Source organism: Gadus morhua, chromosome 22 (genome assembly GCF_902167405.1).
Source record: "Gadus morhua chromosome 22, gadMor3.0, whole genome shotgun sequence".
NCBI lineage: Eukaryota > Metazoa > Chordata > Actinopteri > Gadiformes > Gadidae > Gadus > Gadus morhua.
The window spans coordinates 8176321-8190939 of NC_044069.1; the positions used below are offsets into that span (position 1 = coordinate 8176321).

Genomic DNA, 14619 nt, shown 5'->3' on the forward strand with positions numbered 1-14619 from the left:
ACGGTAAGTGTCCTCCTGAATTTTGAGGGACTAAAAAATTTAGAAAAAAGAGGTGTAGAAAAATGATGGAGAATAAAAAATCGAGAAAAAGGAGGCATAGAAAATGAAGCACAATGTTTTACAAAAAAGGGAGGCATAGAAAAATGTTGTAAAAATAACGAAATTATGGAGAATAAAATATCGAGAAAATGGAGGCATAGAAAATGGAGAGAATAATTATTTTTTAAAAGGAGTAAATTAAGTGGAGCAATGATGGAGAGAATAAAAATCTAGAAAAAGGAGTGATAGAAAATGATGGAGAGAATATATTTTTTGAAAAAGGTGGTATGAAAATATTATGGAGGGATGGAAAATCGAGGAAAAGGAGGTATAGAAAATGATGGAGAATTTTATTTTCTTAAAAAGGAGGTATAGAAAAATGATGGAGCAAATAAAAAATCAAGAAAAATAAGGTATAGAAAATGATGGAGAATAAAAAATCTAGAAAAATGAGGCATATTAAAATTATTGAGGGAATAAAAAATTTGAGAAAAAGGGGGTATAGAAAATGACGGAGAGAATATTTTTTTAAAAAAAGAGGTATAGAAAAATGATGGCGAAATTAAAAAAATCGAGTAAAATGAGGTATAGAAAAATAGAGAAAAATTATGGAGAGAATATATATTTTTTAAAGGATGGTTAGAAAAATGATGGAGAAAATAAAAAAATGGTGAAAAGGAGGTATAGAAAAATGGAGAGAATTAAAAATCTAGAAAAGGGAGATATAGAAAAATGATGGAGAGAATATTTTTTTTCGAAAAATGCAAAAATGATTGAGAGAATAAAAAATCGAGAATAATGATGTAGAATAAAATCAAGATAAATGAGGTATAGAGAATTGATGGAGTGAATAAAAAAATTAGAAAAAGGAGGTTTAGAAATTGATGGAGAGAATATTTCTCCAAAAAAAGAGGTAGAGAGAAATGGAGAAAATAAAAAATCAAGAAAAGATTAGGTATAGAAATATGATGGAGAGAATGAAAAATCGAGAAAAATTAGGTATAGAAAAACCATTTAAAAAAAAAGAAAATTGGTAACCATGCGAGCTGGAGGGAGGGTGAGCTGGATGGAGGAAGACGATCTGAGAGAACGGGTGGGTGTCTTCATATGGAGAAGCTCGGTAAGATACTGAGGGGCAAGATTGTTGATGGCCTTGAAAGTGAGAAGCAGGATCTTGTAAATTATGCGATATTTGATGGGGAGCCAATGGAGTTGCTGCAGGACAGGTGTTATGTGACTGATGGAGTTTTTTTTTAGTAATGATACGGGTTGCAGAGTTTTGTACCAGTTGTAATTGATGTATGGACTTAGCAGGTAAACCAAAGAGGAGAGAGTTGCAGTAGTCCAGACGCGATGCGACCAGGGTGTGAACCAGAATTTCAGCACTGTTGGGGGGGAGAGATGGGCGCAAGAGATTTACGTAGATGGAAGTATGCTGACCGAGTGACATTATTGATATGGGACTGAAATTATAGGGTGCTATCCAGGATGACACCCAGACTCTTGACCTGGGGAGAGGGGGAAACTGATGAATTGTCAATGGAGATGGCGAAGTTATTTATTTTAGAATGGGGGGGATTTGGTGCCAATAAGGGGGATTTCAGTTTTGTCACAGTTGAGTTTGAGAAAGTTTTTGGAGAACCAGGATCTGATTTCCTGGAGGCAATCGGAGAGGGAGGTTGGAGGGAGGGTCATGGTGGGTTTAGTGGACAAGTAGAGCTGGGTATCATCTGCATAACAATGGAACTGACTATTATATTGACGGAAAAAATGGCCAAGAGGGAGGAGATAGATAATGAACAGGAGGGGTCCAAGGACAGAACCTTGGGGTACACCAGAGGAGAGGGGGGAAGAATGGGATCTAATGGAGAGAATAAAAAATTGAGAAAAGGAGGTATTGAAAAATGATGGAGGGAATATATTATTTTGAAAAAGGAGTTAAAGAAAATGATGGAGAGGAAAATAAATCGAGAAAAGGGGGTATAGAAAAATGAAGGGAATAAAAAAATTAGAAAAAGGGAGGTATAGAAAAATGAAGAGCATAAAACAACGAGGAAAATTAGGTCTCGAAAGATTATGCAGAGGATATTTTTACAAAAAAAGGAGGTATAGAAAAAACATACGGAGAGATTAAAAAATCAAGAAAAAGGAGACAGAAAAACAGAGAATAAAAAATCGAGAAAAAGGGGATTTAGAAAAATTATGGAGAATAATTTGACAAAAAAAGTAGGCATAGAAAAATGGAGAGAATAAAAAATTTAGAAAAGGAGGTATTGAAAAATGATGGAGGGAATATATTATTTTGAAAAAGGAGTTAAAGAAAATGATGGAGAGGAAAATAAATCGAGAAAAGGGGGTATAGAAAAATGGAGGGAATAGAAAATTTAGAATAAGGGAGGTATAGAAAAATGAAGAGCATAGAACAACGAGGAAAATGAGGTCTAGAAAAATGATGCAGAGAATATTTTTACAAAAAAAGAGGTATAGAAAATTTACGGAGAGATTAAAAAATCAAGAAAAAGGAGACAGAAAAACTGAGAGAATAAAAAATCAATGAAAATGAGATATAGAAAAATTATGGAGGGAATAAAAAATGTAGAAAAGGAGGTATTAAAAAATGATGGGAAAAAAATTGTAGGAAAAAGTGGTTTGGAAAATGATGGAGGGAATATATTATTTTGAAAAAGGAGGCATAGAAAAATGGATAGAAAAAAAATAGAGAAAAACGGAGGCATAGATAAATAATGGAGAGAATATTTTTACAAAAAAGGAGGTATAGAAAAATGTTGGAGAATAAAAAATCTAGAAAAAATGGAGAGAATATTTTTACAGAAAAAGGAGGTATAGAATATTATGGAGACAATAAAAAATCGAGAAAGGGGAGGCATAGAATATATATTTTTTTAAATTAGGTATAGAAAAATTATGGCGAATATAAAAAAAGGAAGCATAAAAAAATGGAGAGACTAAAAATAGAGAAAAAGGATTCAATTCTGTATACAATATATGTTTCATGAGACGTATACATACGACTACGTATACGATTTGCTGACATTAAGACATAAATACAACAGAATTCATTGCTAATAAACGGTATATAACTATAGGCATGTCTGCGGAGCTACCATGTTGGATGCTGAGGTCTTCCCGGGTTGGAAATCCGACTGCATTTGGCGTTCCAGTTGAAATCTCATGAAAGTCATCTGTCTCCTGACTTTGTTGAACTTTATAGCCTCTCCTTCTTTGAGGGGCTATAAAACAGCCCGGGACCACAACAGAGGAGTGGTCCCGCTCCTCTGTTCATTGTGTGTTTCCCCTTCCGTGGTGCCATATGTGGATTGAGTCTGAGAAAGGCACTGTAAAATTGTATTTAGAAATGAATTATTATTTGATTATTTAATTATTCAGGACAATCTGATTCCAAGCATAACAACCTTTTAATTAGTATTATGTGGTATTATTATGGTGTCAACGTACAACTACAAAATTGTATAACACAATATAGGATATATAGGTATTATTATGATTCATGACAATACAATAATACAGGTGATCTAGCCAAACAAACATTTTATAGTAAATCAACAAACAAACATATGTGTTATTATTATGGGGTTAATAAACAAATACAATCTTGTATAAAACATGAAATATAGGACGAATCCCTGCATTATTATTATTATTATCCACGACAATCTGACAACCTGATAAATATGTGGTTTTATGATATGAAAATATGGGTTAAAATAGGAATATAATATTGTTTAACATACTAAATAGAGGACTAATCGTTGCATCCATGGTTCTTATTCAAGACAGACTGAAACCTAGCAGCCACTGTTAAACACCATTTAACAGTTGAATACATAAGATTATTGGGTAGGCTATTATTACGGGGTTAATATGAGCATATAGACCCGGTAGAATGCCTTTTTGTAACTATAACAATTTATTTATCTTGCTTTTTTTTTCTCTCAGGTCAATATCTATATTCTTTTGAACGACTGTCATATTTACCATATTATATCCTGATTAACACACTAAATATAGGACTAATCCGTGTCTTATTGTACAGCGCTCTGTTCGTCTAGCAGGCAGCATCAGCAGCAGCTGTGTTCCCCGTTTACCAGGGAAAGGCCCGGGGCTGCTGGTGTGAAGATGACTGGAGCTACAGCGCGGTGTTGACTTTAATACCTTCAGCTGCACGCACACACGGGCAACGCGCATGCACGCACACACGCGCGCACATTCGCACGCACGCACCACTTTCTTTATCGGCAGCCTGTGAACCGTGCGTCTTATGTCAGTGTTAAACTATATAAAAACCACCTTTTTCCTTTTTTATGTTGCAATGCTCTACCACCCCCCACCCCACCACATCCTCCCCGTCTGCTTTAAAGGGATCATGTTTTTCATTTTAAACACCTTAAGGCTAACAGACATGGAATGATCACAGCAGACGCACTAGGCTTTTTCAATACAACTATTTTAATGCAGTATTTTTTCAAGGTGACAATTATGCCACCGATCTCAGAGGGCGCTCGTATTTATTGTTTTGTCATGTTCTACTGTATGTTTTATGTCGTAACCTATGTCAGAAGGATAGATTATCTTTTAGATAAATCATCTATATTTTTTGAAAACCTTGAAAGACTATCATTATATTTTGATTAAATGTAAAATGTGGAATCTGAATTTATATTTTTTGTGGGTTTTATTTTGCCAACCTAAATGTATATCGGATTATATCGTTTCAAGCATTGAATGGAAGATGAGCACAAAAAAAGGTAGTACACCTCATATTCTTTTACTCTATCAATGAGGTTTCCAATGCGAGTCCATTGATACAATTAAAGCAACAATTCCCATTTGTGTGGAATAACATGTTCATCTTTCCTGAAATAAAAAGCCCAAATTCCAATTATACTTTTTTGTGGTTATGTTTATAAATCCAAGAGAAAAAAACAAACAGTAGACATGTAAAAACCGAATAACTGTTGTAAATAAATGTACTAAAAGTAAATGTCATGGCCGTCAGACTATAAAATATGTCTATGTTTGTTTGTTTGAAAGGTCACATTCTCGCAAAGTCACTCAAACAACACAAAATGTTAATCAGGAACACAGAAGTTTATTCTACAATTGAGGATAAAATTGTCTCATCAGTACGAGGGTTCATCATCAAACAGCGTAAATCAATACTTTTAGGGGCATTGCTTGTATTAGTTTTTCATATACAGTACCATGCATCGGAGAAGATGCCACTGTTCATCATTTCATGTAAACCACATTAAGGGCTGGTCTACATTTCATTTAAAAAGAGACATAGTGGTCTTCCTTAACAGAATCTTTGTACATCATATCCCAATATTTGTCTATAAAATAACATCGTAAAAAATGCACACAGTACAAATAATGTGGAACTGTGAAAAGCAAGATATGATGACACATTTATACATACTCGCTTATTTTTATACAATTTATATGTTTAAAACTTAATTTATGCTCACGACCAAAGCTGCACATCGATGACAGAGGTGCTAATGTAAATACTGTACATGTTGAGACAACAGAAAAAGATATACAATGCATACAAAGAGAACCAAAGATGATCAAACACATCATGTTTGTGTTTTTAAAAGCAAATTGTAATTATTGTAGTTGCTAAGTGTTATATTATCCCCATCATTTGAAGTGGTAAAGAGGAGCTAGGCTCTTAAAAAATGTGGTACGTTATTTTACATATGTATAAACCGAGCACTTTTCGAAAAAGACTTAAATTATAGCAATCTTTTTTTTGAAGGTACAAATAAAACGTTTTTTCCTCAATAACTTCATATAAACATTTCCCAAATTTGGTCAATAAGCATAATAATTTGGTCATTAGAGATCAAATTTCATGAGACGTATCCAGCCACTGCTTTTCATTTAAAGAAAACATGCACAAGTTTTCTCCCATAAATAATGTTGAAATGAATGTGGGCATGGCTAACATCGGAGAACGGTCCAGTTTTAAACCAAGAGATGGACTGTTCCCGAAGGCTCAGGACAGATGCAGTCAAAACAGAAAAGCAACAATCAGTCAGTGACTATATAGCACAATGGCTCCTTCATTAAATCAAGTTTTACGTTTGTATCACACCAAAAACAATTTGGTTTGGTATCACCGCGAAACAGCCCCTTACCCCTGCCCAAAACTGATTATCAAGTGGTATTAAAGCTACTATAATTTCATTCGAATATCTATTAATCAAACATAAAATACAGCTGTGGCACTATCAGAAATGGCAGATTGCAGCTTCGAGATATAGTGCAACGATAATCTGTCATGCTTCATTTAACTTTATAGGTTATCCGTCTTTTCCAGCTCCTTCACAAAGAGGAGGTGGTCTTCCGGTGACTTCCCGTGGGACTTGCAAAGGTGCAGTTTAATTGCATGCTTGCTCACAAAGGTCCGACTGCACATTTTGCACTGTAGTACCGAACCAGTGTCCTGTTCTGTGAGTCCCAGTGAGCTGAACGTCTTCTCTGCTATTCTCACAGCATGCTGCCCTAGCAAGTCTATGGAAAGCTTGGAAAGGTCATTGAGGGTGAAGCCCAGATGGGACTCCAAATGAGCGATATAAGAGGAAGGTGTCCGATATTGTGACGCGCAGTCACTGCACAAAAAGAGAGGGTGGCCTGTGTCAATGTTTTTCAGGAACTTTGTGCTACCTGTCCGCTTTAGCTGATACTTCACATTGGCCAGCCAATGTGAGATAGTAGTCATGGAAAGGCCAGTGAATTTACAGATGTGCACCCTTTCCTGGGGTCCCAGGTCGGTGATGATCAGCTTTCCCTCTGGGGTGTCCCGGAGACTCGAGGCGAACTGGGCTTGGAGGATCAAGAGGTGTTGGGGGTTCCAGTTCGACTGTCGGCCTTTGCGTCTTTGGATGGGAGAGAGGTCTTCGTAGCCCTCTTCAAAAACACTGCTGTCCATGTCTGACTTCTCCGAGGTCGAGGACGGCGTCGTCGACTTTGGCGTCAAACGGCCTGTCAGGTTTTTCACCATGTCCGAAATATCCATTAACGCGTTCTCCCGCAAGGGTGGAGATATCGAGGGATAATGGCTGGCGACGACTCTCTTGCAGCTGTTCACGTGACTGTTGTTCAGTGTAGGAGATGTGCTGTTGCCTGTGCTGCCGTTGGCGTTTTTGGATTTGGTCAAGTCCATGGGCTGGTCCTCATCCCCGTGGTACTGGCTCGGTGGCTCCTTCTGCTTGGCCGGGACAGAGCTGGCAAGGGGCTTCTCTACTGCGGTGTTGTTGATGTTGCTGTTGTTGATGTTGTTGTTGAGCTTGTGAAGCATTGAGAAGGGATCTGTGAAAGGTGTGGACACCTTTGCCGCTTTTCCCAGGTGATTGTTCATGATGGACTGCAGTGCACTGAGAGGGTTCACGAGGGGCTGCTCGGGGGAATGATCTGTGATTATTCCTAGCTTATTGCAGCCGTTAGAAACCGCCACTTCAGGAGACACCGCCTCGCTCTTCACCTGCACGTCCATTTTACTCTCTTCCACCTCACCTACTTTGTCTCTGAACTCAGTTCGGTCCTCTGGGGTATTTCTTTTCGCTGGTCTGAACAGGTTTTCCTGCTTGGGCGAAACCTGTTTTTCCCTAGGAGGCGGTGAGGGGGATTTGGTCGCCACAGACTTACACTTTCTTTCCGACCGACTTTCCTCCCATTCCCTCTTCACCGAGCTCCTCCCGGTTACTTTCTCCACCAGCTCCTCCATGGCGAGCATGTTGCTCCTGCGATTAGGCGGCGGAGAGGGGCTATTGGGCGAGTGGATCAGAGAGCCCATGTCAGACGACAGCACCTTCATGCTGGTGCTGCTAAATAAAGGCTGCACCTGGGCGCACGAGGAAAAGGTCGACTTCAGAGCGCCGTGGAGTTGATAGGCAGCATGAATGCTGGTGTATCCGCCCCAGGTGGGTGCACCTGTCTGGGCCTTGCTGATTGCACTTGACACCGTGTTCTCCAATGACTTGAGGATGTCTACGCCACCTTTAGGAGCCTCCTCCAGATCAGCCTCGGTGAGGTATTTATGAGGCTGGTTCTTCCCGGCTTTTTCGCTCTTCTCGGACGGATCTTCCTTCTCCTCTTTTATCTTTTTCTCGGGGACTTGGACCTCCATGCTTTCTTCTTCCATCTCCTCCTGCTTCTGTTCCTCCTCTTTCTTCTCCTCTGGGCTTTGGGGCCGCGTCGGAGACTCTGGCTTCCCATTGGGCGCCGGGAGTCGTGTCGTGGTCGGCGGGAGGGGGATAGATTGGAACTTCTCCTCGACGACCGGGTCGAACACCAACTGCTTCCCTTTCTTAGAGGCTGAGTTGGTGACCTTGAGGAAGTGTCCCGTGACCATCATGTGGGCGGTCAGCTGCTGCAAGGTATCATGGGAACTGCCGCACTCCATGCACTTGAGAATCTGCGCCTTACGCGCCTCAAACTGCCACGTGTAACTAGCGCCGTTTTGGTAACCGTAGCGATTGTTGGCGGTGACATAGGGGTTGACCAGTTTCTGAGTCTCCTTCGGCGTCTCCCCCAGCGGCACGCACGATGACCCGGACTCCGGTGAACTGGGCGTCACCAGCTCTTGAAACGGTCTCTTTTTGCTCGGCGGCACCATTTTGGAGGTGAGGGTGGGCATCGGCTCCTTGAGAGGCACTTTCTGGTAGTGTTTCGTTTTGATCATGTGCACGCTCAGGTCCTGAAGGGACTCAAAGGAGTGGCCGCAGTACATGCACTTGAGGACCTTCTGGGCGTCCTCCTTGCCCTCCATCTCCATGAGGGAGCGCTTGCGGGGCTTGGACCAGCGCTTGCCCCGGTCGTCCTCCTTGTCCTTGTTGTCGTCCCGGTAGTGGCCCGACTCGTTCATGTGCACCGTCAGGCCCACCAGCGTGTCGTAGGCCCCACTGCAGTCCTTGCAGCGGAACTTGCTGGCGCCGGTGAACACGGGCCCGTACAGCTTGTTGTTCTGCCTGTACAGCTGCACCGTGCTGAAGAGGCTGGGCTCGGGCAGAAGGTGGTACGGCGTGTGCTGCAGGGTCTTTGCCAAGGCGGCTTGGTGCCAGTCGTAGGCCACACCGCCGCTGTTGTTGTTTCCGCAGTGGTTGCTCATGCTGTTGCTGCTGTTTGAGTGGCTCGTCGCCGTACTGGTGTTGACGCTGCTGGTGGTGGTGGTGTTGGTGGAGGACATGGAGGCGATGCCACTGCTGTTGGTGCTGCTACTGCTGGTTTTCACGTGGACGTTCCCCTGGCTGTGACTGCTACTGCCGCTCGTACTGAGGAAGCCATTGCTCCCTTTGTGATTCCTCCCGTTGTGGGTGTTGGCTCTCAGGTTGTTCCCCTGTTTACTCTTGAGCATATCCATAGCGATGCTGGACCAGGAGGCCTCCGAGATCAGGTTTGCATAGACGGCCTTCATCTGCTCCAGGCTGTCCTGCAGCGACAGGCCGTTGGCAGGCTCTGGGATCTCCACCACCGCCGGGGTGGCCGGTTTGTCCTCCACCACCTTGGCGGTGGCTGGTTTCTCCTCCTGGACCTCATGGAAGGCAGGGGGAGGGGTCTTGAGGTCGGCGAGCTGCTCGCTGCTGTTGCTGAGCGGGGAGGCGTAGCCGGCGTCCGGGTTGGTGCCATTGCTGAGTGGGGAGTTCTGGCAGCTGAAGTGGTCGGCAAGGTCGTCGTCGTCGTTGAAGAGGTACTCCCCCTCCTGGCCGTCTAGGGACAGCCCGTCGTCCTGCAGGTGCTCGTCCTCCGGGAGGGTCTTGTTGTCTTTGACGTCGTCATCAGGACCGTACGCTGTAATACAAGACGACACAAAGGGGAGATGTTAGCTTTGCTGTGTCGAGTGGCGCAATTTATAGAGGCATACAACGGTAATGGGCGAGTGTGATCGGTTTCATGCGAGATTTTATGATGCAAGTCTGACGAAACGCCCTGCTGAGAGTCTACTGGAGGTAGGGGCAATAATCCCAAAGAGGGTTTTGTCAATAGTCCAGGCGGAGGACACAGCTTTGCAATAATAAAGTGGCCGACATCCATATCCCGACATTGATAGATCGTCCTCCTCACTGCAAGGCTTAATGAACGTATTGAACACCACGGCTCGGCAAGGGTACGGCGCCGTTGGAGTCGCAGCAATATTTACCATCACGAGAGACAAAACCTGCCCTCAAGATGTACAAGGGAATAATAAAAAAAAAGTGTGTGAGTGTAAATAATTGTCTTTTGCCTCAACTAATGCATTTAGATTCCTTTAAAATGTCTTTGATACTATAGAATAAAAACAGAGATACAAAGATGTATTCATCCACACCACAAGAAGTACAACATATTTATTTCCATAGGGTGAGAATTGTTATGATATAATTGTACGGATCGGGGTACTGGACAAACCAGCCTACAGTATACATAGCCCTCATTTTACATTGAACGTGTCACTGTGGGTGGTCGCTGTTTGCTCGAATAACATGCCTCACGTAGTACGGAATTCACAACTAAGACATGGAAGGGTTGGAGGTGTGGGTAGGAGGGTAGTGGGGGAGGGCGGGGGGGGTAGTGCCAGCTGCCACGGCCCAGCCAGGCCTCGCTTGGCTGGGCTGAAGCTGGCAGCGGCGGTGGAAGTCTTCCCAGCGTGGTACCAGGAAATGACCAGTGGACATGACACGTCCTGTTGCCACTGCTGTGCCCACCCCCTCCACCCCCCACCCCCTCCTTGTTTTGCAGGAAGTCATGGAAGGCGTCTGTAGGAAATAACTGTCATCCATTTTGTTGTTTTTATTACCGTGGTTTATGCGCAATGTGTTGAGTTTTGAGCGAGTCTTGAGACCAGGTGCTTAACGGCGTCGGTCGGAACACCTTTTAAAACACTCGGTCAACTTTTGTCAACAAAAAGGATGTCGGTTGACGGAAAAAAATGAGGAACTATGATCGCTATCCTTGTGTAAATAATGCTCACGGGGATAGACACACTCGACAAGGACATTGTCTCTGGTGCGCGGAGAATAGCCGGCACAATGGCTTTCACTAAAATCTTCAAGGATATATGAGAGAGAGAGAGAGAGAGAGAGAGAGAGAGAGAGAGAGAGAGAGAGAGAGAGAGAGAGAGAGAGAGAGGGAGAGGGAGAGGGAGAGAGAAAGAGGGAGGGGGGGAAGAGAGAGAGCAAGAAAGAGTGGGAAACAGAGAGAGAAAGAGAGAGAGAACCAGAGAGAGACAGACACGGAGAAAGACACACAAGCGAAACAGACACGCATAGAGAAATCGAGCGAGAGGGAGGAGACACACACACACGCACACAAACACACACACGCACACACACACACACAGGGTTAGATATGCTAAGGCAGCCCAGCCCGGCCGTTCTAAGATGCTTGTCAGAGGTGCCAGCATCAGTCTCCAGCGAGCAGGCAGATGTGCTGTCAGCTCCTAACAGCATGTAGCTCTCTATCCCATAATCGGAACGGACGTAATACCTGATGTTTGTGAGGTGCCAGTTACTGCTGCTGGGTGGATGTTGTGCAGTGGGTAGTGTGTGTGTGTGTCTCTGAGTGTGTGAGTGTGAGGGTATTAGTGTGTATGTGTGTTTGTGATGCAGTGTGTGTGATGCAGTGTGTGTGTGATGCAGTGTGTGTGTGTGTGTGTGTGTGTGCACGTGCGTTCATGTGCGCATCTCTGCCATGGGTATTTCTTGTGTATCGCGCGTTTCCATGCATGTGTGTATGCTATGCAGTACATATTGTGTGTTGCTCTGCTGGTGTGTGTGCGTGTGGTGCGTGTGTGTGGCACACATGTGCTTGTGTGGTGCGTGTCGTTGTGCGCGCGCCCGTGCGTGTGCGTGTGTGCGCTTCGCAGAAACACCACTCCTGAAAGCAGAAGCTCCCTTCGGCGCTCCAGTCCACTCTCTGCACTCTTTAGTTCCCTTCTAACTCCACAGCCCCCCCCCCCCCTAACTCCACAGCCCCCCCCCCCCCCTAACAGGCGGACCCCCACTCCGTCCTGAGACCTCTGAATTAAAACCAATACTGGAGAAGGAGCCCCGATGCACCTTTCACCCCCCGGTCGGCGCCGGCGCCCACACCGTGGGACTAGCGGTAGTCTGGAGAAACAGTACAACAAGCTGACTCCTCATTAAAGTTAACAGAGAGAGAGAGAGAGAGGGAGGGAGGGGGGGAGAGAGAGAGAGAGGGAGGGAGGGTAGGGGGAGAGAGAGAGAGGGAGGGAGGGAGGGTAGGGGGAGAGAGAGAGAGGGAGGGAGGGTAGGGGGAGAGAGAGAGAGAGAGGGTAGGGGAAGAGAGAGAGAGAGGGAGGGAGGGTAGGGGGAGAGAGAGAGAGAGAGGGAGGGAGGGTAGGGGGAGAGAGAGTGAGAGAGAGGGGGGGGGAAGAGAGAGAGAGAGAGAGAGAGAGAGAGAGAGAGAGAGAGAGAGAGAGAGAGAGAGAGAGAGAGAGAGAGAGAGAGAGAGAGAGAGAGAGAGAGAGAGAGAGAGAGAGAGAGAGAGAGAGAGAGAGAGAGAGAGAGAGAGAGAGAATATTGAAGCGAAGCGGCCAGGCTGGTGAAGAGACAGATAGAGAGCGAGGCCCGACATAAAGAAGATACACACACACATACCCCCGAAACACACACATGCACGCACGCACACACAGAAAAGGCTCTCCTACGCCAACTAAACACGAGTCCTTCTCCGCTCCGCGTGGCATGTTGACAGCCGTCAGTGTCAGCGCCGTGTCAGTGTCAGCCCCGGGTGTCAGTGTCCGCACAAACAAGCCTTCTGCGGGCTTCCGGAAGGGAAAAATAAATAAATAAACAACAACAAACACAAGTCAGCCATTTTTCCCCCTCCCTCCCTCCCTCCCTCCCTTCGTCTCCCCCCCCTCCCAGCCCCCTCCTCTTCCTCCCTCGCCGCCATCTGCGTCAGAAATAAAAAAAAAAGGCTGCCGTGGGTGTCACCGGCGGCTAATAAGGCAATCAGAGATGGAAAAGATGCTGACACGGCAGATCTCCGCATCACTCAGAACAAAAGAAGAAGAACAGGGAGGAGGGAGGGGGGAGGGGGGGGATTAAATCGTGGGGGAGGGAGAGGTTTGTGGCGGTGGTGGGGTGTGTGTGTGTGTATGTGTGTGTGTGTGTGTGTGTGTGTGGGAAGGTGTCTGTTGTGGTTGTCAATCAAAAGTGTAAGCCCACTTTGTGCTGCCAGGGTGGATGGGGAAGTTTTGAAAAGAGATGAGGAAAGAAAAAGACCAAAAAAAAAGAAAAAACAGGGGAGAGAAAAAAAAAAAGAAGCGAATTCTGTTTAGGCTAGCGCACTCAAAGTTGAGGCCAGTGTGTGTGTGTGAGTGTGTGTGTGGGGCTGTGTTTCTAAGTGTATGTGTTTTTCGTGTCACTCTCTGTAATCCTATGTGTGTGACGTACGCTTGGTCAAACACGTGTGTGTGTGTGTGTGGTGTGTGTGTGTGTGCCGGTGTCACGGCGTGTCAGGTGCAGCAGGGGGATCTGCGACGGGTGGCGTGGGGGAGGAGGGGGGAGGAGGGGGGGAGAGCCATCTGCGTGGGGGAGAGGGGCCTGTCACTTCGACTGTGTCCAGGGCCCCTTGCCTCCTCAGTACAGACAGGTGACACCCCCACCCCCCCCACCTCCACCTCCACCTCCACCCACCTCCACTCTGGCCCTCTTCCCTTCCGCTGCCCACCTCACCACACACGTACACCTTCACACTGTTTAGTACTGTAACTATTCAGTCGTTTGGTCTAACTTCTATCCACGCTGACCTACAGAGGATTCAGAGGTCATTAAGGAGCCGGTAGGGCTGAGGGGTGTCTTGCTCACAGGTTAGGCTGTTGACATTTGGGATCGAACCCAGTAGCTTTTGGATATTGAGTCGCACACCTGCCGAGACACGAATACTGCCATGCTACACCTACACCACCCGACCGCCCTCATCATGCAGTGCGGTGGTCCGCACTTAACACGTCGGACTAACTGAGCTGCAGACGTTTGAGAACACACACTTGAGAACACACACAAATGCAGAGTAAAGAAAATAATTTGCCGAAACACATTGCTTCAATTATTCAGTATGTTCTGTGCTTTCTGTGGCATTTCCAAGACATTACATTATTTATTTTTATTTAGAGAGTAAGATACATCACAGTCGGACTTTATCAATAAAAAAACTAACATACCAAGGTTGGTGGAAGCAACCCCATCTCCCCCCCACACATGCAAAACTACCAGCACAGACCGAAAACAGGGGATCACCTGTCCCTCTCTCGGTCTCACGGAGGCGATGTGAATTGGATAAAGTGAGAGAGATGAATAAAAAGAAGAGACTGAGCGAGAGAGACTCATTTGCGGTACTAATGTCCAATTCCAACCGGCGACAGCGGTGGGGAACTGAGGGACCAAGCACCCTACAGGGTTCCTTCTCCTCTCTCTCTCTCTCTCTCTCTCTCTCTCTCTCTCTCTCTCTCTCTCTCTCTCTCTCTCTCTCTCTCTCTCTCTCTCTCTCTCTCTCTCTCTCTCTCTCTCTCTCTCTCTCTCTCTCTTC

General features: G+C 45.1%; 1 protein-coding gene across 1 annotated transcript in view; it reads right to left on the reverse strand.

Moving 5' to 3' along the window:
- Positions 1–5150: 5150 nt before the first annotated feature.
- The window catches only part of LOC115536294 (teashirt homolog 1), a 22647-nt gene continuing 13178 nt past the window's right edge, over positions 5151–14619 (reverse strand). The window contains exon 3 of the mRNA XM_030348094.1: positions 5151–9876. Within this exon, the coding sequence (XP_030203954.1) occupies positions 6383–9876 (3494 nt within the window). The 3' untranslated portion in view covers positions 5151–6382. The remainder of the gene's footprint in view (positions 9877–14619) is intronic.